We start from the raw sequence: 24,806 nt of genomic DNA on the forward strand, positions 1-24,806 counted from the left end.
CCAAATTTCTTAAAGGAGCATCATTTCAGCTGGAGGAGGCCTTGTAGTCACCTTCTCCGCCCCCCCCCCCCCCCCCCCCCCCCAACGTAGACATCGACAACCACACAGACATGAGGGTGCCCCCATCTTCCCACCACATAAGGTGACCCCCCCTCCAATAGGGCTCCCTAGAGGGGTCACCTGGGCACTGCTACCAGGGGTGGCACTGCCCAGGATTGCCCCATCGCCCCTGGGGGCTTTATTTACCTTTATGCCCTGAAGGGTTCTCCTCAACTCCTTTAAGTTTTTAAAAGCTTAACCTTGTAAACCTCGCCGACATGATGTCACATCAGTGAGGTATGAATATTCAGTGAGGCATGAATATTCAGTGAGGCGGAACATATTGCGGGGAAGCCTTATAATGATATTTAAATGTATTAAAAATTAACAAAATGAGATTCCCGCCCTTTTTGGATGGGCACCTCTTTATGCTGTGGGTGAGGGGCATGGAAAATCGGGAAACAAGATTTTGCTAGTGAGAATTTAATTCCCTGACTCTCCTGAGGCTTTGTCCATGCATCACCATTTACCCTGATGGGTAACGTGGGCTCAAAATCACTCCCATCATTTGTATTCTATTATCTTACTGTGTGAATTTTAGGGCTCTAATTATTAAATTTACTTGGGCATTTTCCAAAAATATAAATTCAGATGCAAGTATTTTATCAATTTGTAAATAAAACAGGATCTTCGGATCTCCCTTGTCTCACAGTCTGAGTGAATTGTTCTATTTTAAGTCAACATCCCATACAAACCATTTCATTTGAATTCAATTTTTGATTTAAAACTAAAATCTACACAAACTTTAAAGTCATATCCCAAAGCAAATGCTACTCATTATCCTTTGACAGACCTAGAATGGCATGCTGACATTACAGCACCATAGAGTGGAGGATCAGACATTCAACTCTCCCTTTGAGTTCACAATCTATGCTGAACAACTGCGAGAGGTCCTGTGAATAAGCCAGGGAGCTCCCCATCGACGGATTGGGGGTTGCGAGGTGTGAAGAAAGAAAATCAATGCCTAACAAGCCACCATCAAGCACCAGGTTCACTAGAAAGACCCGGGAGCTGGTCATATTCCCATTGTCTCAATTGAAGGTGGTTTGCTTGGGCAAGACCAAAGTGGATTTGATGCATGCACCGATCTCAATACTCTCTTCACTCACTTTTACACAGGATGTCAGGTAATAATAGTCACTGATCACATGCTCTTTATTTCGGAATTTCTGCAATGAATGGTATTAAAACGCCAGCAACTTAAAAAAATATATAGTTATAACACAAGGATGCACACTCAAAGTCAAAAAGCACAATATAGAGATTTAGATATTCTAGTCAGGTTTGTTTTGTTTTCGGAGATCATAAGATAACAAAATATGGTGAGAATGAATTAGTCCACGAGAACTTGAATCTTTAAGACCACATTTTTTAAAATGCACAACTGGAATGATTTTATATCCATTCTGTATGCAGCACTTGTATTTAGAATAGGAATTATATATAATCCAAATGTACAGAACAGAAACAAAATGTTTGGTATCACTTATAATAAAAATAACCTTACATTACCATCATGATTTTAATGGAACAAATGCAAACTTGTTAAGATTACTTAGTGCCTTGCACCAGCTTTACCTCATTTGAGATTTCCACTGTAATACTGTGTGATTTCAAGTTAATCATATTAAACAAAATGAGGACATTTCTAATACAATAATTCATTAGATTTTGTTCACACAGACAGAAGCAAAAGAGAGAATGGTTGGTGCCATGATCAGCATCAAGCTGCAAAACAGTACCTCTACCTGCAAGGTAGGGATCAGAGATTTTTCAAATTCCACTCCATATACAATCTTTGTTAAGGACACCTCTGGTTCTTGGTACAAGCATCCTTGCTTCTTAAAGCTGGTCAGCTATAATAAACTTAAAGTCTCTTTGGACTGTTTGTTCAACGATTTGAAGCTGTCTCCACATTGGTCAACAGTTATCATTTTTATTTAGACATAAGTGAGACTTAATGCAGCACAATATTTTAGCAGTTTGCAAAGTATAATTTAAAAATATATTACCCGTGTTTGGTCTTTGGGTAGAAGTTTTGACCTGTCCCCAATATTCATATATACCCATCTATAACTGTCTGGTATCCATTCTGGTCCTTCTACCTTGAGAATGTTCCGACCCACTAAGATATACTCCAAAAACAGACTTGCGGAGTAATCTATTGATTCATAGGCACAGCAGTACAGGCCTTGGGTCTCCCTTTGCTGTTTTTTTAGCCTTTTTCAGCACTTATTTTCTGTTTTCATTTTTGATGATGAAACCCAGGACCTTGAGGACAAGAGTTCTAACTGTAATGAAACCTACTTTGTAACATCCTTTTCCTTAATACCAACAGATGAGAATTAAATCCAAAGTCATAAACTTATAGACCAGCAACCTTGTTATTAAACTAGTCTAGCAAAGCTTAATGTTGAAAAGCAGTAAATAAATACATTTGATTATATTTCAGCAATCTGAAGTCTCACCGACACAGAAAGAGGCAAGACTGTAGATAATTCTAAGTCTCACCCTGTTCTTTTCCCCTCTCTTCTAGCAATAATAACCAATTAGTGCAATAACAAGACCACTTAGGACACTGCATCTGCCTGAAGTCAGTGAATAGTCTAAAGTATATTTGTGCAGAAAATAGCTTTAGAAAAACGTCTAGGGTCATTTAACTCTTGCATTTCCTAATTCTCTCAAAACACTCTCCTAAGCCCATATCCTTATACAGTGCCCCTTACTTGGCACTTCTATTTTTCATTTAACTATTATTCTTGCAAGGCTTATGCAGATTGTTGGCATGTTTTAGTGTTTTTGACAATTTTTCCACAGAAAAGATTTGAAAATAAGTTATTTTTAATACTGTTTTTAAAAGCAACGTGCATTATCATGAATTACTTGAAAAGGCACTAGATGGAAGGTTAATACATGCCAAATGGAGACTAAACAAGCAACCTGTTAGCCTGTCTGGCTAATCAAAGGATACCTAAAAGCTCTGATCTCTTCTTACATCTGCCTTTTCACAAAGAGACAAGTACACATAAGGATGGGCTTTCTTTAGATAGAAAGGCAGTCAAGTTTGTTAACTGAGGCAATTAAGTTAAAAATACTGGAGGATGTAAACTCTTACATTAATTAAAAACTTCTCACTGATGGGGAAGTGTGTTTCTATTTTGCAACATTATACAAAGATAGATCATACGAATTGAACCATTCCAATCTGATCATAACTGTTAGTCTGCATGTTCGTTTATTGTGAAATAAAGCAGCTTAATGATTTGTATCAAGCTTGGTCTGCTTTTGAAGAGATTGAAGAAACCCGCATGCGGAAGACACAAATATCTTGTTTGAGTCACAAGACAATGTTATTATTACAACTTCCGAGTCATGCTATTGTACAATGTGAGTCAACTCCCATAACAATTAGACTCCCAGACCACTGCAGTCGTGTCTGATGCCACTGAACCTGTGGAGGTACCTGTGGCAGACTGAAGTTTGTTTCATTCAATTTTCCTAAATCATACTGCAAATCACACCTTGCAGCTAGTCTCTTTGTTATGACCTGCAAGAAGCAGTTTTTGCAAGTCCCACTTCACTAATCTGAAGCAATCTGCCTGTCCTTAGGTTTGGGTTGAACTGGGTCCAAGCCATAGCATTCTGTAGAATCTTGTTCTTCATAGCAGTGATTTACCCTTGAAACACTTAGGCAACAAAAAAGACCATCTTCACTTCCTGTGTAATGATCAATTAAGGCTTTTATGCTGGGAAACATTAGTGTGTTCAGTTGCTGGAAGAGAACAAATGCACAATATAATGTTAAAAACTACCATTAGAAAAAAAATAGCATTTGATAATTTTAGACGTTTTTGCAATCATACCTGCAGATAATATTTGCCTTCATCGTTTCTGCAGATCAGATAGTTTATCACACCAAAGGGGGTCCGCATCATCAGTGTCCAGCACTGCAGGGGGCCAGGATTCACCCACAGTAAGAAAGCTCCCATAACATCATGTTTTAAGAGTGCTGTGGCGTAATCCCTTTACAAAAAATAATAAAGAATGCACTCAGTTGAAAAGGTTTGCAGAATATCAGATGCTTGTGAATAGAAAAAATATTAACATGCAACTTGATCCTAGCATTGCTAAAAGTAATCCTTTTGAAGCCGTCAATATTAGTTGCCAAAAGAATTAGACTGGAGGTGGGTACACAGTGGGTGCCCCAGGAATCAGCATTAGGCCCATTAATTTTCTTGATATAAACTAATGGCCTAGATTTGGGTGTGGCGGGCATAATTTCAAAATCTGTAAATTACACAAAACTTACAAGAATTGTGAAATGTGAGGAGGATAGTGATAGACCTCAGCAGGGAAGAATCAGAGGGAAAATAAACTAAAGGGTACAATTCTAAAGGATTGCAGGGACAGAGAATCCTGGAGAAGTATGTAAACAAAAATTGTACATTGATAGATTGTAGATTAGGTTGAGAAAGTGGTTTGAAAGGCTTATGGGTTCCTGGGTTTTAAAAACAGAGGCAGAGAGGACAGAAGCAAGCAGGTTATGGTGAACCTTTATAAAACATTGATTTGCTCTCAGCTGGATTATTATGACACTACTGGGCACCACATTATAGGAAGGAAATGAAGGCTTTTGGGGTTGGGGGCAGGGGGAGGGGGTGATGTTCAGAAAAGATTTACAAGAATGGTTCCAGGGATGAGGGGCTTTAGTCATGTATATAGACTGGAGACACTGGGGGAAATTTAATGCATGCGTTAGCCGTCAGTGAGAACAACGACGTGGATGCAAAATATTGAGAGTCAGGAAATGTGATATTCACCGATGAGATTGTGTTTCCCGATTTTCCCCACCCCCTTGCAGGTTACGTAATGGCAGTGCCAGCCTGTGCCAACCTGTGCTGGGGGAAGTACCAGGTTTGGGCCCTCTAAGGAGTCCAACTGGTGATGGTGGGGGAGGGGGAGTGGGCAGTGATAACGGCACCTGGCATTGAGGGGGAGTGCCGACAATAGTGCCGCGGTGGTTATTGGCTGTGTGCAGGGGTGGGAGACCCTGAAATCTTCTTGTTTCAGGGGATGGGGGGGGGGGGGGGGGGGGGTTTGGTGGCTGTGGATCAGGGGCCTTGGCAGCTCTTTCAGGCTCCACGTAAACCACACCCCCAGGTTTTTAATTGTCTGAATGTCATGAAATTTAGTGTGAAAACTCAGCTGTGCGTCTGGAGAGATACCAGTTTTCAGTCAGAGACCAACACTCTGACAAATCATGGGAAAATTCCACCCATCAGGCTTGTTATCCTTAGCGAAGAGAAAGTTGAGAGGAGATTTGACAGCGGTGTTCAAAATCAGGAGGGGTCTAGACAGATTAGACAGAGACAAAACTGTTCCCATTGATGGATGGGTCAAAAACCATTAGATTAAACCACAGATTTAAGGTAAATGGCAAAAGAACGACTAGTAACATGAGGAAAAAAAACTTTTCACAGTGAGTGGTTAGGATCTGGAATGCACTTCCTGACACAGTGTTGTTGGAAGACAATTCAATCATGGTTTACAAAAGAATAAGCACCTGAAAACATTTGCTGGGCTATGGGAAAGGATGGGGAAGTGGAACCAGCTGAATTGCTCTTGCAAGCCAGTGTGGACATGAAGGGCTGAAGTTCCTCCTTCTGTGTTGCAGCCATTCTACATTTCTGTGGTCTCAATGAATCTTAGAAAATAAATTAATTGCTTGCTACGTCTTAATTGCTGCCAAGCAGCCTCTCTGCCACTGAAGTTGAACAATTGTCTAGATCAGTAGTTCCCAACCTGTGGTCAGGGTACTGCAGGTGGTCTGTGAAATAAACCCACAATTACACGTACCTCATATGTATCATAATCAATGTTACGTTATTATTCAAAATGGGATTGATTGGTCAAAATGTGTTGGAGTTAGCACAGATAAGACACATGTGATGTTAGACCAACACAATGTGGTTGTTACACACGGAAGAGCAGTGGCTCCATTAGCAATATCCATTCACTGCAGCATCCATAGGGGGGCGTCAGCTGTAAAGAAAATGCCTGCTGATCTCGTGACCGTTTTGGAGGAAGCGGTTAAAACAGCTAATTTTATCAAGACCCGTCCACTGAATTCACAGATATTTGCAGCTCTATGCGACGGGAATAGCAGTGATCACCATCCAACTACCTCTGCACACTGAGGTCCACTGACTGTCCTGAGGAAAGGTACTCACACGTCTTTCGAGTTGCATGATGAAGTGAGAATTTTTTAAAAACTCGTTAAACCTTGAACTCTCACAACACTTCAGTGACTTTCCAAATTGGCATATATGTTAGATATTTTCGATCACTTAAATGATGTCAATCTGAGTCTTCAGGGAATTGAACTTCCTCCAGCACAGGTTGGCACAGGCTGGCACTGCCATTACGTCACTGGCAAGATGGCGGGGAAAATCGGGAAACACAATCTCATCGGTGAATATCAATCAGTCTATATACATGACACGACGGACTTCCTACAGAAACTCAGCACACATGGAGCAGTTGAACCAGGAGCACTCCTCGTCACAATGGATGTCTCGGCACTCGACACCAGCATCCCCCACGACGATGGCATTGCTGCAACTGCCTCAGTACTCAATGCCGACAACTGCCAGTCTCCAGATGCAATTTTACAACTCATCCGCTTCATCCTGGACCACAATGTCTTCACCTTCAGCAACCAGTTCTTCATCCAGATACACGGAACAGCCATGGGGACCAAATTCGCACCTCAATATGCCAACATCTTCATGCACAGGTTCGAACAAGACCTCTTCACCGCATAGGACCTTCAACCGATGCTGTACACTAGATACATCGATGACATTTTCATCCTTTGGACTCACGGTGAACAATCACTGAAACAACTATATGATGACATCAACAAGTTCCATCCCACCATCAGACTCACCATGGACTACTCTCCGAAATCGGTTGCATTCTTGGACACGCATCTCCATCAAGGACGGTCACCTCAGCACTTCACTGTACCTCAAGCCCACGGATAACCTCACGATGCTCCACTTCTCCAGCTTCCACCCTAAGCATGTTAAAGAAGCCATCCCCTACGGACAAGCCTTCCGTATACACAGGATCTGTTCAAATGAGGAGGATCGCAACAGACACCTCCAGATGCTGAAAGATGCCCTCATAAGAACAGGATATGGCGCTCGACTCATCGATCAACAGTTCCGACGCACCGCAGCGAAAAACCTCACCGACCTCCTCAGAAGACAAACACGGGACACGGCGGATAGAGTACCCTTCGTCATCCAGTACTTCCCTGGAGCAGAGAAGGTACGGCATCTCCTCCGGAGCCTTCAACATGTCATTGAAGAAGACGAACATCTCGCCAAGGCCATCCCCACACCCCCACTTCTTGCCTTCAAACAACCGCACAACCTCAAACAGACCATTGTCCGCAGCAAACTACCCAGCCTTCAGGAGAACAGTGACCACGAGACCACACAACCCTGCCACAGCAACCTCTGCAAGACGTGTCGGATCATCGACACGGACGCCATCATCTCACGTGAGAACACCATCCACCAGGTACATGGTATATACTCTTGCAACTCGGCCAACGTTGTCTACCTGATACGCTGCAGGAAAGGATGTCCTGTGGCATGGTACATTGGGGAGGCCATGCAGACGCTACGACAATGGATGAATGAACACCGCTCGACAATCACCAGGCAAGAGTGTTCTCTTCCTGTTGGGAAACACTTCAGCGGTCACGGGCATTCGGCCTCTGATCTTCAGGTAAGCGTTCTCCAAGGCAGCCTTCATGACACACGACAACGCAGAGTCGCTGTGTAGAGACTGATAGCCAAGTTCCGCACACATGAGGACAGCCTCAACCTTGATCTTGGGTTCATGTCACATTATCTGTAACCCCCACGACTTGCCTGGGCTTGCAAAATCTCACTAACTGACTGTCTGGAGACAATACACATCTCTTTAACCTGTGCTTAACGCTCTCTCTACTCACATTGTCTGTACCTTTAAGACTTGATTACCTGTAAAGATTCGCATTACAACCATTATTTTGTAAATTGAGTTTGTGTCTTTATATGCCCTGTTTGTGAACAGAACTCTCACTTACCTGACGAAGGGGCAGCGCTCCGAAAGCTAGTGGATTTTGCTACCAAATAAACCTGTTGGACTTTAACCTGGTGTTGTGAGACTTCTTACTGTCTTCAGGGAAAATCAGTGATAGTTTTTCATGTGCAAGACAAAACAGAAGCAGTGATCAAGAAAATAGAGACATGGGCCAAACAACTTGAGCAGTCAAATTACGACTTTGCGAATTTGCGAATGTCAGATGTTTTGGCCATGGCAAATATGCAGCTTCCAAACAGTGTGAAACATGACATCAGAGAGCATCTGCAAAGTTTGAAAGCACAGCTATGCATGTACTTTCCTACTCCCGACACAAAGTTCAACTGGATACAAAATCCCTTTGCAAGCCTTGATGATGACATCCTTGTAAGCCTGACCTCAAGAGAGCAAGACAGATTTCTGGAACTGTCCTGTGGCAGTGCTTTAATGCTGGAATTTTCTCCAAACTACCTGACTGACCTTTGGTTTAATGTTGCTTTGGAATACCCAGAACTGTCCGAAAAAGCAGTAAAGTTACTGATGCCTTTTCCTGCAACCTATTTTTGTGAAAGTGGATTTTTAGGGCTAGTCGTATTGAACACCAAATATCGGAATAAACTTAACGTTGAACCAGATCTCTGATTGAGACAGCCATCCCTGGAAACTGACATCCAGCATTTGATGTCTGTGATCAAAATCTCATTGGACTTTGCTGGGCCTTTTATGGGTTCCATGTTTTTGGTCATGGTGAACACACACTCCAAATGGATGGAGATACATCGCATGAGCTCCACCACCTCCCATGCTACGATTGAGTTTCTTCACGCACAGGATACCAGAAGTCCTGCCTTAACTAGCACTGAGTTCCATAACTTCATGCTTTCTAGTGGCTTCAGACACATTAGGACAGCAGCCTATCACCCATCATCAAATGGGTTGACTGAACGGGTGAAGACGTTTAAGCTCAGCATGAAGAAACAACCCACAGCATCCATCGAGACCAAATTGGCACGGTTTCTATTCAACAATAGGACTACCCTTCACACGACAGGAATTGTCCCAGTGGAATTGTTAATGCGACGGTGGCTTCAGATGAGACTAAAGCGACTGTTCCCAAATCTGACAGGAGACTCGAGTCCCAAGAGGAAAAATCATGATTCTGCAAGGACAGAAAGAACATTCAGAACAGGCGACTTGGTTCATATGAGGAATTTTGGAGATTGTTTCAGCTGGATCCCTGGGATCACAACGGAGAAAACGGGGCCCAGCAGGGAAAAGTTGTGAAGAAGCACCTGGACCACCTCAGAAGTAGGGAGCCCATGCCAATGTAGGCCTCATTACCAGCCATGCAGATAGCCTCTGCCAGTGTCGGGCCACAAATTGAAGCCGACCCAACGCTTGCCCCTCCAGGTGATGAGGACATGGATTCTTGAATTGAAGCAGGTGCCTCAACCAAGGCAAAGCCCCAGAAAGAATCTATGTCTGTGGCTTTACTATGTTCCCTCCAAAAACAATGGTTTCCAATTCAGTTCACATCACCAGATCCGGTCCCACCTTCAATCGACCCCATGTTGATCGCCCAAGCAGTGAAAAGAACCTCCCTGAGGCGGGATGTTGGGGGGAAACAGACTTAAGAATGGAGGGATGTATGATGGCCAGGGAGGACACAGGGGATCATCAATAGATCTCCTCGTGGGCCTTGTGGAGTATCAGTTTCCCCCATTGAGCAAGCATAGGCTCACCCAATACGAAAGGAACAGTGGGCGTTTAAAACCAGCTGTCTCTACCCAGACCAGGCACTGTAAGTCTCGGGCCTTTGATTTGTGGATTGTAGTCATCGCCGAGGTGCTTTATTCACTGTGTAAATAAAAGGGTTGGTTTAGCTCAGTTATCTGGACAGCTGGGTTAGTGATTCAGAGCAACACCAACAGTGCAGGTTCAATTCCGGTACTGGCTGAGGTTATTTAACTTCACCCCTCGCCTGAGATGTGGTGATCCTCAGATTAAAATCACCACTAGTATGGTCATCTGGGACTATGGGAACTTTACCTAAACAAAGGGTGTTGGTGACAGAAGACTGGCCTCGGCAAGATTATTGCACTACTCCTTGACATTGACAGGATGCTGCCTGACAGACTGACCAATGACAACATTTCAGTCTGTATGCCCAGTCAGCACTCTCCTGCATGACATCCCATCGAGGCCCTCACCAGAGTTCTCTGCAGCAATATTTGTCTGTCATTTGCCCTCTGGCATGCTGACAAGCAAACCATCCTTTCCCCCAACTCTTGGCAGCCCACTCAAACACAGAGACTCATTCTGTTCCGATCCCAATTCTATACGAGACTCCAATGTAAGTGCAGTGCTAATGTCTGAGCTGGTGGCTGCAGATGATCCTTGCTGTGCTATTGTTCTTTGCCTTCTTCCTTGGGCTGCTGCGGCTGTGCTGGCACCAGTCTAATACAAAAATAAAATACCGCAAATGCTGGAAATCTGAAATAAAAGCAGGAAGTGCTGGAAATATACAGCAGGACAGGCAGCTGTGGAGGGAAATAGAGTTAACATTTCAGGTTGATGATGACCCTTCATGTAATGATCTGATTCATCTGATCTGCCGAGTATTCCCAGTATTTCCTGTTTTTACTTTAGCAGTTTTTGAAAGTCTGAAAGCAGAAAATCAGAAGGACAAAGTTGCGGTGAGGGAAGGGGCTGGGATGGGAAGTAGGTCCATGGTTGTAGCATCAGCTGCCAGATATCAGGCTAGGGGTATACTGGGAGTTGAGAAGAGCATAAAGCAACAATATACCACAATGTTCTCAGCAATATCACTTGGTGTGGGCCCCGTCACAACCAGTACCATGATGCAGAGAACCATTTCCTTTGTAGGGTTCAGGAGATGCAGGCATCCTTGTCCCCTGCTCCCTTCTATTATGTGCTACCTTGTTCTTCAAGAATGAGAACCAAATGTCAGTTGTGAAACACTCTTTAGGTGATGTGCCTACCATAGCTGGAGGTATGTGGAGGCAGTAATGAAGTGTGAAGCTGCACAGTGGCACAGTAGTTAACATTGCTGCCTGACAGCGCCAGGGAACCAGGTTCGATTTCCAGCTTGGGTGACTGTGTGGAGTCTGCATGTTCTACCCGTGTCTGCGTGGGTTTCCTCCGGGTTTCCTCCCACAGTCTGAAAGTCATGCGGGTTAGGTGCATTGGCCATGCTAAATTCTCCCTCAGTGTACCCGAACAGGCACCGGAGTGTGACAACTAGAGGATTTTCACAGTAACTTCCTTGCAGTGTTAATGTAAGCCTACTTGCGACTAGTAAGTAAACTTTAATTGTTGGTAGGGGTGTGAGGGCAAGGTGATACTTGGATATTAGGCATGGGTCCGGAGTGCCAGTTAGGTGCTGCTGAGTGATAATGGGAATGTGGTGCATTGAGCGGCACAAGTGAATAGTGGAGCAGTGAGCAGGAGATATCTTGTGAAGATGTATTTACTGATGTTGACCACCCGCATTAAGGCATTAGACTTCTTGTGGGACTGCTGCAAGGTCCACTGATCCAGACTCTGAAGCTGATGTTCTTGGACATTTGCTATCACTTCCTTCCAACGGTGGAGCTTGAAGCTCTTTTGCACCCCTCCCACCTCCATGGAAGCATAGTGTCTCTCTTCCTGCCAACCTGCACAACTCATTCATTCAGTGCTGCATCCGTCAGTCTGGATCCCTCTGTGTGCTCCGGAGTTCAGTTTGTAAGAATTTTCATTGCAGTAATCTTTTCTCTACTTTGTCTTTAAGAGGCAGTCTGCTTTTAGCAAAAGCAAGCTGGCTGTGCCACATAGTGCGCGCCAATGCTGCTGGCATTTCCTATTGCGAACAGAGCTCGCCAGCAGAATTCAAAAAGGGAGACCAGCCCTGCAGATGGAGGAAATTTTTACCACAAATCATTTCGATGAGGTGGAGAGATTAATCTTGTCTCTCACCCACCTTAATCTAAGGTGTGGGCATGACATGAATTGCAGCCCTAGTGTCCAAAAATTGGGGTGAAAGAATTTCACACCTTCCATCACCGAATAAGCTACTTCCAATTGAAGCACTGTTGCAAATGCCTTATGGCTAAGGTCATTCATTACACTTGCAGTAGTAACATTTTCCTCTTTATGGTTTATTTCAATCAAGCACTAAGCTCCATTTACAATTTTCAACATAAGCCCACAATTCTTTTCACTCTCAAAAGTAAGCCTCTGTGCAGTGACTAGATCATGATTGTGAGTTGTTACACTGTTATTTTAGAGCTTTGTTGAATTATGTTGGAGTTAGGGTGCAGTTCAACAGAGACCTTTCCTCTGAGATGTTTACCCCGACTGGTAGGTCGGTAGGCTACAATCTATGTTAGGGAAAAGTGTGCATACACTGTAGCTGGAATTGGTATAAGGGGTAGAACAGTGTACTCCCGTTTCCTTCTTTCTTGTCTCAGGTAACAAAATTGAAGGTTGTCTAGAATCACTGAGTAGAAATAAAATTTATCTTGGATTTTATGTACTTAAAATCTAAAGGACATTCATTCCAAGCAGTGTTCTGTACATATCTGGCTACTGGTCAAATGGCAAACCAAAGTACAGGAAAACAGCTGGATTGGATTACTGAGAATGTTCCACCCCTTGGTTTGAAGATTAAACTTTTTAATGTCAAACTGAATGATCCAATTTTCAGTCACAAGTATATATTTTTTCCCTCTCCTACTCATTTATCAGCTGAGACAGCGAGCAGGTAAACTATCTTCAGGGCTTTGACAAATTGATTCTTGAGCTGAACATTGGGAGGTGCATGCAATCAGACCAAGGTCCTTCATCTCATTTTTTTTCCTCACCAAGTGAAGAAGTGCCAAGCCAGGACTGGTAAATCACGCAGAGAAATAATGGCCCGAAACTCTCCGACAGTGCTTTTTCCATACTTGTGCATTCCTTTATGCTTCTCACAAAACACTCAACATTGACATATTTCCAAAAAACACAAACAGATCAGTTTACAGCTTTGTGATGAATTAGCCCCTCTGAACCCAGTTCAGAAGCATTTTATGTCCCTGCTCACTGGCAATTTCAGATCAGTCATTGCATCAAGAATTACCTCAGGCTGCTCTGCAGATCCCACCCAAATATCAAATGGATCCATACTGAAATCTCCACTTACCTTCCCATTCCTATTGCTATGGCACACTCCATAGGAGAACAGCTCACACCAACAGGGCCAAGTGTTAGCATGGACAGTGAATGTTAATGGCTATTCCATCACAAAGAGCTTCGCAAATGAGCACAATCCTGTCTTCTCATTCCTTGTTTGTATGGTTTAGTGCCAAAGCATGAAATACATTTCCACACTGAACAGTTGGAGAGCTTGAGCACTTAACCCTTTAGAAAACTCAGATATAAGATTTGATATATCTGTGCATTTAATAAAAACAAAATATCTGTCTGTTTTTTCAGAATCTCCTCTAAGGTCTATGAGTTAATCTCAACCAAATTTCAGAAATCTCCTCTGTGCCCTCTCTAATGCAATTATGTCCTTTCTGTAATGAGGTGACCAGAACTGCACACACTGTTCTGTTGTGGCCTAACTCATGTTTTATATATACATTTGATATTATATATAGCAGGACGACCCTGCCTTATATACCAAGCTCCATGAGTTGCTCACAGGGAACAGGGCAGGATCTTTGTGATGTTACTATCAGCTTATTAAAAAAAGGGAGAAAAGTCAGACTGCTCCAAACACTGTGGGATCAAACCTCCTTTCTTTGCTGGGAAAATCCTGGCTAGAATACCTCTGACAGGCTTGTACCTACCATTGCGGAAGAAAACCTTCCAGAGAGCCACTGCGGCTTCAGAGTCACCACGGACATGCCCATGGTATTTGTATTCAAATACAAGGAAAGAGCTGTGGGCAAAACAAACAATAGAATGTCACTTTGAATAGCAGAGATGGACTGGATAATCCTTGAAAAACTTGGATGCTAACCAAAGTTTTCGGCCCATGAAGAAGCTTCAAGTAAATCAGTCTGAAGGAGGAAATTTTCCAGAAAACCATATTTGCATCATCAAACATATTTTTATTGGACTAATTGGCACCACTCATAACGGGCCAACAATGCAGAGGGGCACCCCCGGATGGATATTCGATCGGGTCTCCCCCTGCACAGCTGAGAGACTCACGAATTTCAGAAACTACGGAAGATCCCTAATCTGCCTAGCAACAGCGCATAGCTGCATTTTAAACTGGCCAAGGAAGATCAAGATCCCTATGAAACGAGACAGAGAGTGGGTTATCAAAACCAAGCTATCACTGAAATATTACCAATTCGGCCAAGGCAGACATAAAAATCTGATAAACTAAGAGATAAGGATAAAAGGTTAAGAATGAAATACCCCAGACACCCAACAGGACAGGATGACATTAACACTCAATCTCACAAGCAGGAAACACAGACACGGAACAATAGGACCAATTTAAATAAGAGGACACAGAGATAGTAATGGGAAACGCATTTAGACACCGGGGCAGGACCAAGTAATCCCATTAACACGAACACACACCATACAAATGCTAATCCATGAAACTTCCTAGGGACTTTTGAAACTGACAGACCACTTTATACATTGTGTAAAAAAAGGCATAATCAAATGTTCCCGCGCGAATTTTGGATCCCTATAAAGATCCAGAGCTGATGTGATTTAATTGAGATCAACGTGGCCAAGCCACTGTTTCTGAGCTGGCTACGGGGGTCTCCCTGGGATCACAGTAATTGTACAATAAAGACACGCTTTGAACCTTGATTTGCGACTCAACTTCTATTCTGCACTGGTAAAGGGATATTTCCCTACAACAAAATGGCGTAGTCACGGCAGGATTTGATATCTGACTTCTGACTGATGGCCACAGTTTGAAAGTCGGGATCAAATTTAAACGAATCTGATACAAATCCAGAGCAGTCAAAGGAGAGTGCAGGTCTCCGTTCAAAGTGAGGTACCTTTAAGGGTTAGGGTTTGTCTGTTTTAAGTATTGTTGTCTTGTAGAACTGTATAATCTTGCCTAAGTTTTTAAATTGAAACAGAAGTCCGCACTAAAGAGGTACAGGTCAGAACGACCGCGTGGAAAAAGGTAAGTAACTTTTAACTTTAATAGGAGTAAAGGACCAGAGGTAAAGATAGCAGGTTTTGGGCTATTTGATAACAGGAATTAAGACTAATATAAAGATAAGTACCGCATGCAGAACTAATTGGTGTAACTAACCCAGGATTGTAAATGAAACCGCTGTCTGTGCCAAGGCAATAGGACAAGGGAGTGCTTGACTCAAGGTGCCCTACCCTAAACTGGACGTTAAGAGGAGAAATCTCCCACGCTAAGGTTGGGTTTTGAAGCGGGCGCTAAGAGGCACAGGCACTCAGGGTGCAAGGCACGGACAGTGTAAATCGGGTAACAACACTGACTCTGAAGGGACGAACAACCTCAGAGTCGATACAGTTACTAACTATAACAGGGGCTTTGATAACAGAATACATGTGTGTAAGTGTTGAGGAAAAGGGGACCCGATCCATCCTGACCAAGAGACACGACGACGGAGGATCCATTAGGGACCCGGGCGGAGTTTGATAACCTTGTTCGTCTGTAGGGAACACCACAGCCCATAGCAGGATACCCGGTTTTGGGGTAACGGATCAACCCTGCTAGTGGGGGTGGTGGCCGAGCGGGAGGCGTTGTACTTAGAGGGGCTGGGAACAGGGGCGGACAAACCCACTAAACAACCAGCACACATCCCAATAAGACAACACAAAATAGTCCAAGCGTGAGGTGTCAGGAATAGTTGGGGGAGCCCAGGGGAAAGAGACCCACTGGAACCTCACTACGAGAACCTACAGCAATACAGACGGTGCTGGGGCAGTATCAGTGACAGGAGATAAGGGAGAGAGTTGAGGCACTTTTACTGTAGCAGCCAGCATACGGGGGTTGCAGGACTGCTAGACAGAAAAATGGCAGACCACGTTGTTAAGGGAGAAACTGCAGTAGCTCTCATTTTGAAGTATCTGTTAGCCAGAGAAGCGATTGTTGCAAAGATGAAACGGAACGGGTGGAACGCATCACAAACTTTAGAAGATCAAAGAAAGTGGGTAGACGGAGTTAAACGGGACAAAACAAAAGTAATGGGAGTAATATTAGTGACCCAGTTAGCTGGACTAATTGAGGAAGTAAATGCCTCAATGGAGGAGAGACACAAAGAGACAGAACAAATTAAAGTATTACAGGAGAGAGTGAGGGAATTAGAACACAGAAGACACACTGCGGAGATAACGCAGAGATCAGAGGAAACGGACCCTCGGCGCCCATACGAGTCAGTGCAGAAACATACAGCCACTCCAGCATCAGAAGAAAACGCAGAAAATTATAATCTAGCGCCAGTCACGAGAGGAGGGACATTAGCACAACCAAAGGCAACCTATAAGCCTTTTACGCCAGGGGAAAGGCAGCAGATGGATAGGAGAGATCTTAGTTTTTGTATTTCAGTGTGTTTGTGAGATCTGGTAGCTTGTCGAATGTAGGTGGTTGTTGTTGTAATTAGATTGAGAGCAGGGAGCTCTTTGTTCCTGTGGAATGTTTGCTACAGGCAGTGGGTGCAGTACATTGCACCTTGGTTTAGCCTCAGGGGGCTGGGAGAGTGTTAAAACTGTTAAAGATTAAAGTGATAGGATTTCTTGAATTTACTTCTGCTTTGAGTTAATTACAGTTTGGAAGAAAGAAGAATAAAAGCGATTGTCTTAATCAATGTTCTGTATTCTCTTTGAATGTTTTACACTCATCCCAGTCTGAAATGATAAGTTTGAATGAAAAAGGATGTACTGTGGAATGACTTTTGGAAGCTTCCATGTGTGTGTGTGTGTGTGTTTAAACAAAGTGGTTGCGTGGATGCTTTGTTGTTGTTTGTTTTAATGTTAAGAAAGGATTTAAACCTTGGAAGGAAGCATGTGCTCTTTCCTTTGTCTTGAAGTAGAAATTATAAGAGTTAGTTGAGGAGTTAAGAGAAGAAAATAAGTTATTTTGTGGAAAGGTAGAAAAGCAGGAACAAAAGACTGAGGTCTATGAATTAGTTTAAAGTATATCAAGTCAGTGAAATACAGTATTAATCGCAGAATATCGCGATTTGCGAACGTCAGATAGTTTAGTATTCTGAACTAGTTAAAATTATGTACTGCCGTCAGAATTTCATGAGCCATCAAGGTTCAAGGTTTGCCAAATATAAAAGCACTGCAAAGCTTAAAACCTAGCCAGTTAAGAAACCAAAATGTTCCTAATCAAATAACTGGTATGTATTGTACCTGCTTTGATTTTGATTCGGCGCCTGTTACTTTTCCTAGAGTGCGGGGGTTTCGATCTGGAGCTCAGTTTAAAAAAAAAGAAACGGCTTAAATTAAAAGGGTTTGGATATCACGGGTACGATGTGTAAAGTGGTATGATACAACTGCCGCTTGATTATTTTCATTATACAGTATAGCACTGCCATATAGACACAAGAATAACATCAAATCCTGAAAAGCCTTAACCAACTTTGTATGATATATTCATATACTATATTGGGCATTGATAAAGACATAATTATTTTGTGAAGTACTGTGGTGTAGCGCTTGCACGCAAACAAATGATCAAATTAGAGATAATGTAAGAGTACATCATATAAAGATCGGAACTGTATGGCATGTGATTTTAATGGGGAAAGCGATGTCTTTTGATAAGATTACATACAAATGAATGGATGTCCAATTGCAGCCAAAAAAGGCCAGTACAAAGTGTTATTTAATTCACACTAAGCTTGCTATGGATGGGGGATGCCAATCCAAGTTGATTCGGACCAGGGAACACATTTCACAGGAAAGGTTCTGAAAAACATTTGCCAACTATTAGGAATAAAACAAAAATTTCACATCCCCTATCACCCACAAAGTTCCGGGATGGTGGAGAGGATGAATCGGACTCTAAAAATAACAATGGCAAAAGCAATGCAATCCTCAGGTAGAAATTGGACAGAAGTCCTACCTGCAGTTCTGATGAGGCTTAGGGCGACCACAAATCGAACTACCGGCTTGACTCCATACGAGCTGATGACCGGGCGAGCAATGCACTTACCCGAAAACATTATTACAGGCTGGACAGATGTGGGTCCGATAAAAGATAGGATCCGACAATACATCCGAGACCTTAGCACCCAATTGAAGGGGATGCGCCGGTCCGTAATTTCTAATCAGGCACAGGTCGACGCAGAGGGGGACTCAGAAATATTACCAGAAGTCCCAAAAGCCGGGAGCCGGGTATTAACAAAAGTGCTTCCTGCAAAACCAGGATTTGCCCCAAGATGGCACGGACCTTACGAGGTCATTATTAGCGGAGATACCTGTGCCTGTATAGATATAAGGGGACAGGGGGTCTGGAAACACTGGACCCAATTAAAACTATATGAGGACAAATGAACTAAAAAATACCGTTTTGCTCATTCAACTTCCACAGGAACCAGGACCAGATCTACTATCAAGACGTCGGAACCAACTACTTTTAATTTAATTGCCTGTTTATTTTCTGTATATACTGTAATTGTAAAATACTGTTGAAAAAAAAAAGAGCGATATGGGAACAGGGACATATCTGATAATAACCCTGACCATTGTAAATACACTCCAACATATGGGGGTTAGGGGAGCAGAACCACCAATCATGGAAGGAAACCTATTCCTGAAAACACACATCCAGATCTATGGGAATAGGACCGCTTGTTACCCCTCAGCGCGATCAGTAAACTCCCTATTCATCGCAACACCAGGGTGGCTCCCACAAGAGTTATTCACTATTGACACATCGGGGGCACCCTGCAAAGAACATATTGGGTACTTTAAGCAAGGGATACAAGGAAGGTGTGTAGAGCTCACTGAGCCGGGAATTCTAAGGGGGACGGGACCCCAACCGGAGGAGACACATGGGAACTACCCACAATGTTTTAAGGGAGAGGGATGGGGGTGCGTGCATGCCTTTGTCCCTAAAAATGATTCGTGCGCTGAGGCACATTGTGCTCTCCAGGAGTGCCGGGTCTGGGAAGGACACTTCACTTGTGACTGCAAGCAACAAAAATGCATTGCAGTCACCGCGGGTAGGCAGCTTATGTGTGGCAAGTGCAACAGCACCCACGTAGGCTCAGCCTCAGGGACATATCCATTTGATTCTCACCAAGAGGTACAATCAAGTGGACAGTCCAGGGGGAGGGAAGGTTCCACAAGATGGGGCCATGCGGTCAAACGACCCCGGGGTAATGCATGTTATCGGGTTAAAGACGGGTACGTGTTTTTATTTAAAAATGTATATATGACGGCCACAGACAGGCCTCCAAGGTTCTTTTCCGTAGGGACAATCAGACCTCTCACGGTTCCATGCCCAAGCGAAGGGCATGTCCAGAAACGCATAGTGACCAGGGCCATCAGCGCAGAATTTTGCTCCGACTGGCAGGCCCCTGTCACACTAGGGTCTTCTTTAGGATATGGATTTCTGGGGACACTATCCCTGGGAGGCGCCGCAGGGGTGATCAGTGCCAGTAATAGGAACTTCTTCATATGTGGACTGACCATTTTAGGAAACAACACCCTACAAGCATTAGGCGCAATTGACCAAGAACTCGCAGAACTCAGACTATACACACAACAAACGAGATATGCGGTGGACTATCAGCTAGCCAGACAAGGGGGGGTATGCACCATCATCAAGGAAAAATGCATCACATACGTACACGACGAGACACTAAACATAACAGCAGCCATGTCCGGGATACAAAAGCAATTGGATAACTTTAAACAGGGGTTAACAGGGACTGATGGGTGGTTAGGATGGCTGTTTAACACAGTTTGGGGAGCATATATTATGAAGGGATTAATCCTAGTAGTAGCCATCCTGTTCACACTCTGCCTTGGCCTAACCTGTATTAAAGTGATATGTGCAAATATTACATCAAGAATGCTACCCACTGCCAGTATCCAGATGCAAGAACTTAACAACGACCCAGAAGAGGAGGAACAACGGCAAGGACAACAGCTGTACAAATCACTGTTCCTCTGAAGGTCGTCCATGGGGGGTCAGCCATGAATGGCACCCCCTGGACGAGAGGAGGGACTGAAGGAGGAAATTTTCCAGAAAACCATATTTGCATCATCAAACATATTTTTATTGGACTAATTGGCACCACTCATAACGGGCCAACAATGCAGAGGGGCACCCCCGGATGGATATTCGATCGGGTCTCCCCCTGCACAGCTGAGAGACTCACGAATTTCAGAAACTACGGAAGATCCCTAATCTGCCTAGCAACAGCGCATAGCTGCATTTTAAACTGGCCAAGGAAGATCAAGATCCCTATGAAACGAGACAGAGAGTGGGTTATCAAAACCAAGCTATCACTGAAATATTACCAATTCGGCCAAGGCAGACATAAAAATCTGATAAACTAAGAGATAAGGATAAAAGGTTAAGAATGAAATACCCCAGACACCCAACAGGACAGGATGACATTAACACTCAATCTCACAAGCAGGAAACACAGACACGGAACAATAGGACCAATTTAAATAAGAGGACACATAGAGATAGTAATGGGAAACGCATTTAGACACCGGGGCAGGACCAAGTAATCCCATTAACACGAACACACACCATACAAATGCTAATCCATGAAACTTCCTAGGGACTTTTGAAACTGACAGACCACTTTATACATTGTGTAAAAAAAGGCATAATCAAATGTTCCCGCGCGAATTTTGGATCCCTATAAAGATCCAGAGCTGATGTGATTTAATTGAGATCAACGTGGCCAAGCCACTGTTTCTGAGCTGGCTACGGGGGTCTCCCTGGGATCACAGTAATTGTACAATAAAGACACGCTTTGAACCTTGATTTGCGACTCAACTTCTATTCTGCACTGGTAAAGGGATATTTCCCTACAACAAGTCCAATAAGTAAAGCACAACAGTGACCTCTCGAGTCCCTTCCATAGTATGAAACAGAGATGTGTGCTTATACACCATCTTCTTCAGCATGATGCTGCAGCAGGCAATGGAAGACCTCAAGAAGGGAGTTTACGTAGACTTCCGGATTGATGGAGGTCTTTGCAACCTTAAACATCTTCAAGCTCAAAAAAAGACAGAAGAAAAACTCATCTGTGAGCTTCTTTTCAGTGATGACAGCACTTTCAGTCAACAGGGATTGTTGTCGGTGCAGGCTCAATGGGCCAAATGGCCTCCTTCTGCACTGTAGATTCTATGTTCTATGATAACAGCACCTTTCTTCAAGGTGGCACAACTCTTTGGACTAAACAACAGTTTAAAGATAACTGAAGTCCTGCGTCAGCCTGCACTCCAACAAGATTATAGACCACCAAGCATTGTCGTCGAGGGAACTGAGATGAATGCCATCAAGCATTGAACCTATTTGGGGAGAGTCCTCTCTTTTGGTGCCACTATAAACAAGGAAGTGACTTTCAAAAGCAAACAGTGCATTTGCCAGACTACAAATAAGTGTGGAGCAGCCACAGCCTCAGACAAAATAATACAGACGAAATTGTATTAGTTCTCAGGTCTCATACCGCCATCATGTACGCCTGCTATAGTGCCACCATCAACGCTACCTCTGTAGCATTCTCAAAATTCACTGGCAGGACCGCATCACAAATACTAAAGTCCTGGAAATAGCTAACATCAATAGCATCAAACCATCCTTCTGTGAAGACAATTGCATTGGACTTTTTACATTGCCTGGATAGATGACAGCCGGTACCTCAAGATCGTGTTGTATGGACAGCTGACCATTGACAAATGGAACAGAGGGCCCCGGCTCAAATCAGTTTCAAGGGCTCCCTGACGAAATCCCTCTCTGTGTGCCACATCAACCATCATCAGTGAGAAGCACAGGCACTAGCTCGTGATGCTTGGAAACACTACATCGGGAGTGCTATGGACATCTTTGAGACTGAGTAAATAACCAGCATGGTAGAGAAGAGGAGAAGGAAAGATCAAATAGTCCCCAGCAGCGACTGCACCATCACTTGCACCCACTGTGGGACAATCTGCTAGTCATGGTTAGGTCTGACTAGCCACCAGTAGGCCTGCAATTGCTGAACACAAACCTTCCTAAAATCTTTGGCTGTGAAGAAACACCGAGAGAATGTTTTATATAGTTCCAGCATAATCTCCCTGCTCTTCTCTTCTATTCGTTGGCCAAGAAATGAAAGGATTCCATTTGTCTTCTTGACTACTTTATCAACCTGACCTGCTACTTCAGGGATCTGTGCACATTCAGAACAATGTCTGTCACTTCCTCTAAACCTCTCAGTATCCTCTCATTTATTGTGCAATCCATTGCCTTATTTGACCTCCCCAAATCACCTCACACTTCCTGTCAAGCTTCCGGTCAGAAGCTCGCAATTGTTCTTCTGCCATTTTCATGGAGTCCATGATAATGAAGCCCAAGCCCCAATATCACAGGTCTATCCATTCAGTCACAGGAATCAATTTCCACCCATTCGTAAAATTGGCAAGCACGAATTTGTAAGCCATATCCACCAACTTTTCATGTTTCATGCCACAAGAGATTGACTACTCTTACAAAAAAATTATCTTGACGAATTATACCAGTGTAACGTCAAACTGCAACTTTAGTTAAAATTGTCAATTACATTCCCCACTCCAGCCATGTATGCAGTGCCTTCCTCATTGATGTATAACTAGACTTCTGGCTCCAATTAGAAAAGCTTTTTCTCCATCTTCTTCACCTAATTACATTTTCATTCACCTCAGGGCATTCTTAGCTGCCTGAACAGAATGCGTGAATCATATTTGTAATGTTTATAATGCATCAAAGTGATCTTGAATTGGCACTTTAATTTTGCCATGAATTCCATTGAGATCATTTTTGCAACTGTCCTTTATGACGACTGCAAATATGTTACAGCCACTTAAACATCTGAGGAAGAGGCACCACAGGGCTTTTTGAAGAGTTCATCTTTCAAAGAATTACCTTTGTACAGTCACTGATGTACTAACCTGGGCATCCCAGCACTGGCCCAGACTGTGTCCATTAATACTTCTTCATGCTGCAGGGGAGCTAGTGCTCTCCAAGATTCCATGAGTTCATCCCCCAAGCTGCAACTGTCTGTAGAAAATATAATCAATAAATAGTATTTCAGATACATATGGTGCTGATGTTGGTTGAGCTATTCATGCCTTTTTTTCCAAATCTAATCTTTATGTTAAAAAATGAAGTCTTCAACCAATTAATCAATTATTCAAAAAAACACAATTTGGGAGCTGACCTAGAATGGGGAATGTTCAAATCATGTTATCAACTCGACTTTTGTGCTAAGCCCACTTAAGAGAACCAGGCCATGTCGAAGATATTGGATTCTGCCGATTTCATTTCCATAGTGACACTGTTTCAAGTAAATTGTTTAACTGCTAAATTAGAGAGATTTAGAGCAAAAATTTAGATTTAGAACACAAAGACCCAGATGGTGCCGGAGCGAGGTGACACAAGCTGTGCCCAGCATACCTTCAAATTCTATCTTTTACTCTCGTTTTATGCTTCTCAAACTTCACTCTGCACTCTCTTGTTTCTTTCTCTATGAATGGTATGCTGTATAGCGCGCAAAAAGCAATATTTTTCACTGTATGCTAATGCATGTGACAATAAGTCAAATTAAATCAAATTTGGATCAGTAACACTGCTAACTGAAGCCAATCGTCTTCCTGGGGTGTGTGTTGCACAACCACTCCATTCTTGTGCAGCCTGCATGGGGCACCACCTTGTGGTGTTTGTCTTTATATGCCAGAAGCAACTGATTGCATTCTATTTGAAGTAAAACAGCCCTACCAGCTGATGGGATGCCTATTCACCAAATCTGGACTATTGCATCTCCTTTCAACAAGTTTCATGTCATTAAAGACCAAGCATCCAATTGCAAAATGGGCTCAGCATAGTGTTATTTTGAGAGGCAGACACGGAACTTGCAAGTAAGGAAATTTGAAGAAGCTTTGTGATTTCCAGCTAGCTGTCTGAAAGTACTTTGAACATTTTTGGAGCTGTTGTAGAGAGTTACTGAGTTTGGCAGCATTGCTGCATCCTCACAGGGAGGGCAAAGGAGTAGATGGCCTGTCCACACAAAGGCTGAAACAGGAATAGGGGCTGCAGTGCCTTTGGTTCTGCAGCATACCTGGGTTAAAAAACATAGAACAGTACAGCACAGTACAGGCCCTTCGGCCCTCGATGTTGTGCCGAGCTTTGTCCAAAACCAAGATCAAGCTATCCCACTCCCTATCATTCTGGTGTACTCCATGTGCCTATCCAATAACCGCTTGAAAGTTCCTAAAGTGTCCAACTCCACTATCACAGCAGGCAATCCATTCCACACCCCAACCACTCTCTGAGTAAAGAACCTACCTCGGACATCCCTCCTATATCTCCCACCATGAGCCTTATAGTTATGCCCCCTAGTAACAGCTACATT

General features: G+C 43.3%; 1 protein-coding gene across 1 annotated transcript in view; it reads right to left on the minus strand.

Annotated features, from left to right (window-relative positions):
* Positions 1-1,237: 1,237 nt before the first annotated feature.
* sh2d5 (SH2 domain containing 5) overlaps positions 1,238-24,806 on the minus strand; it is a 73,592-nt gene continuing 50,023 nt past the window's right edge. The window contains exons 7-9 of the mRNA XM_078238553.1: positions 23,347-23,455; positions 3,963-4,122; positions 1,238-3,871 (exon numbers count right to left, since the gene is read on the minus strand). Of these exons, the coding sequence (XP_078094679.1) occupies positions 3,680-3,871; positions 3,963-4,122; positions 23,347-23,455 (461 nt within the window). The 3' untranslated portion in view covers positions 1,238-3,679. The remainder of the gene's footprint in view (positions 3,872-3,962; positions 4,123-23,346; positions 23,456-24,806) is intronic.

This window comes from Mustelus asterias, chromosome 22 (genome assembly GCF_964213995.1).
Source record: "Mustelus asterias chromosome 22, sMusAst1.hap1.1, whole genome shotgun sequence".
NCBI classification, from domain to species: domain Eukaryota; kingdom Metazoa; phylum Chordata; class Chondrichthyes; order Carcharhiniformes; family Triakidae; genus Mustelus; species Mustelus asterias.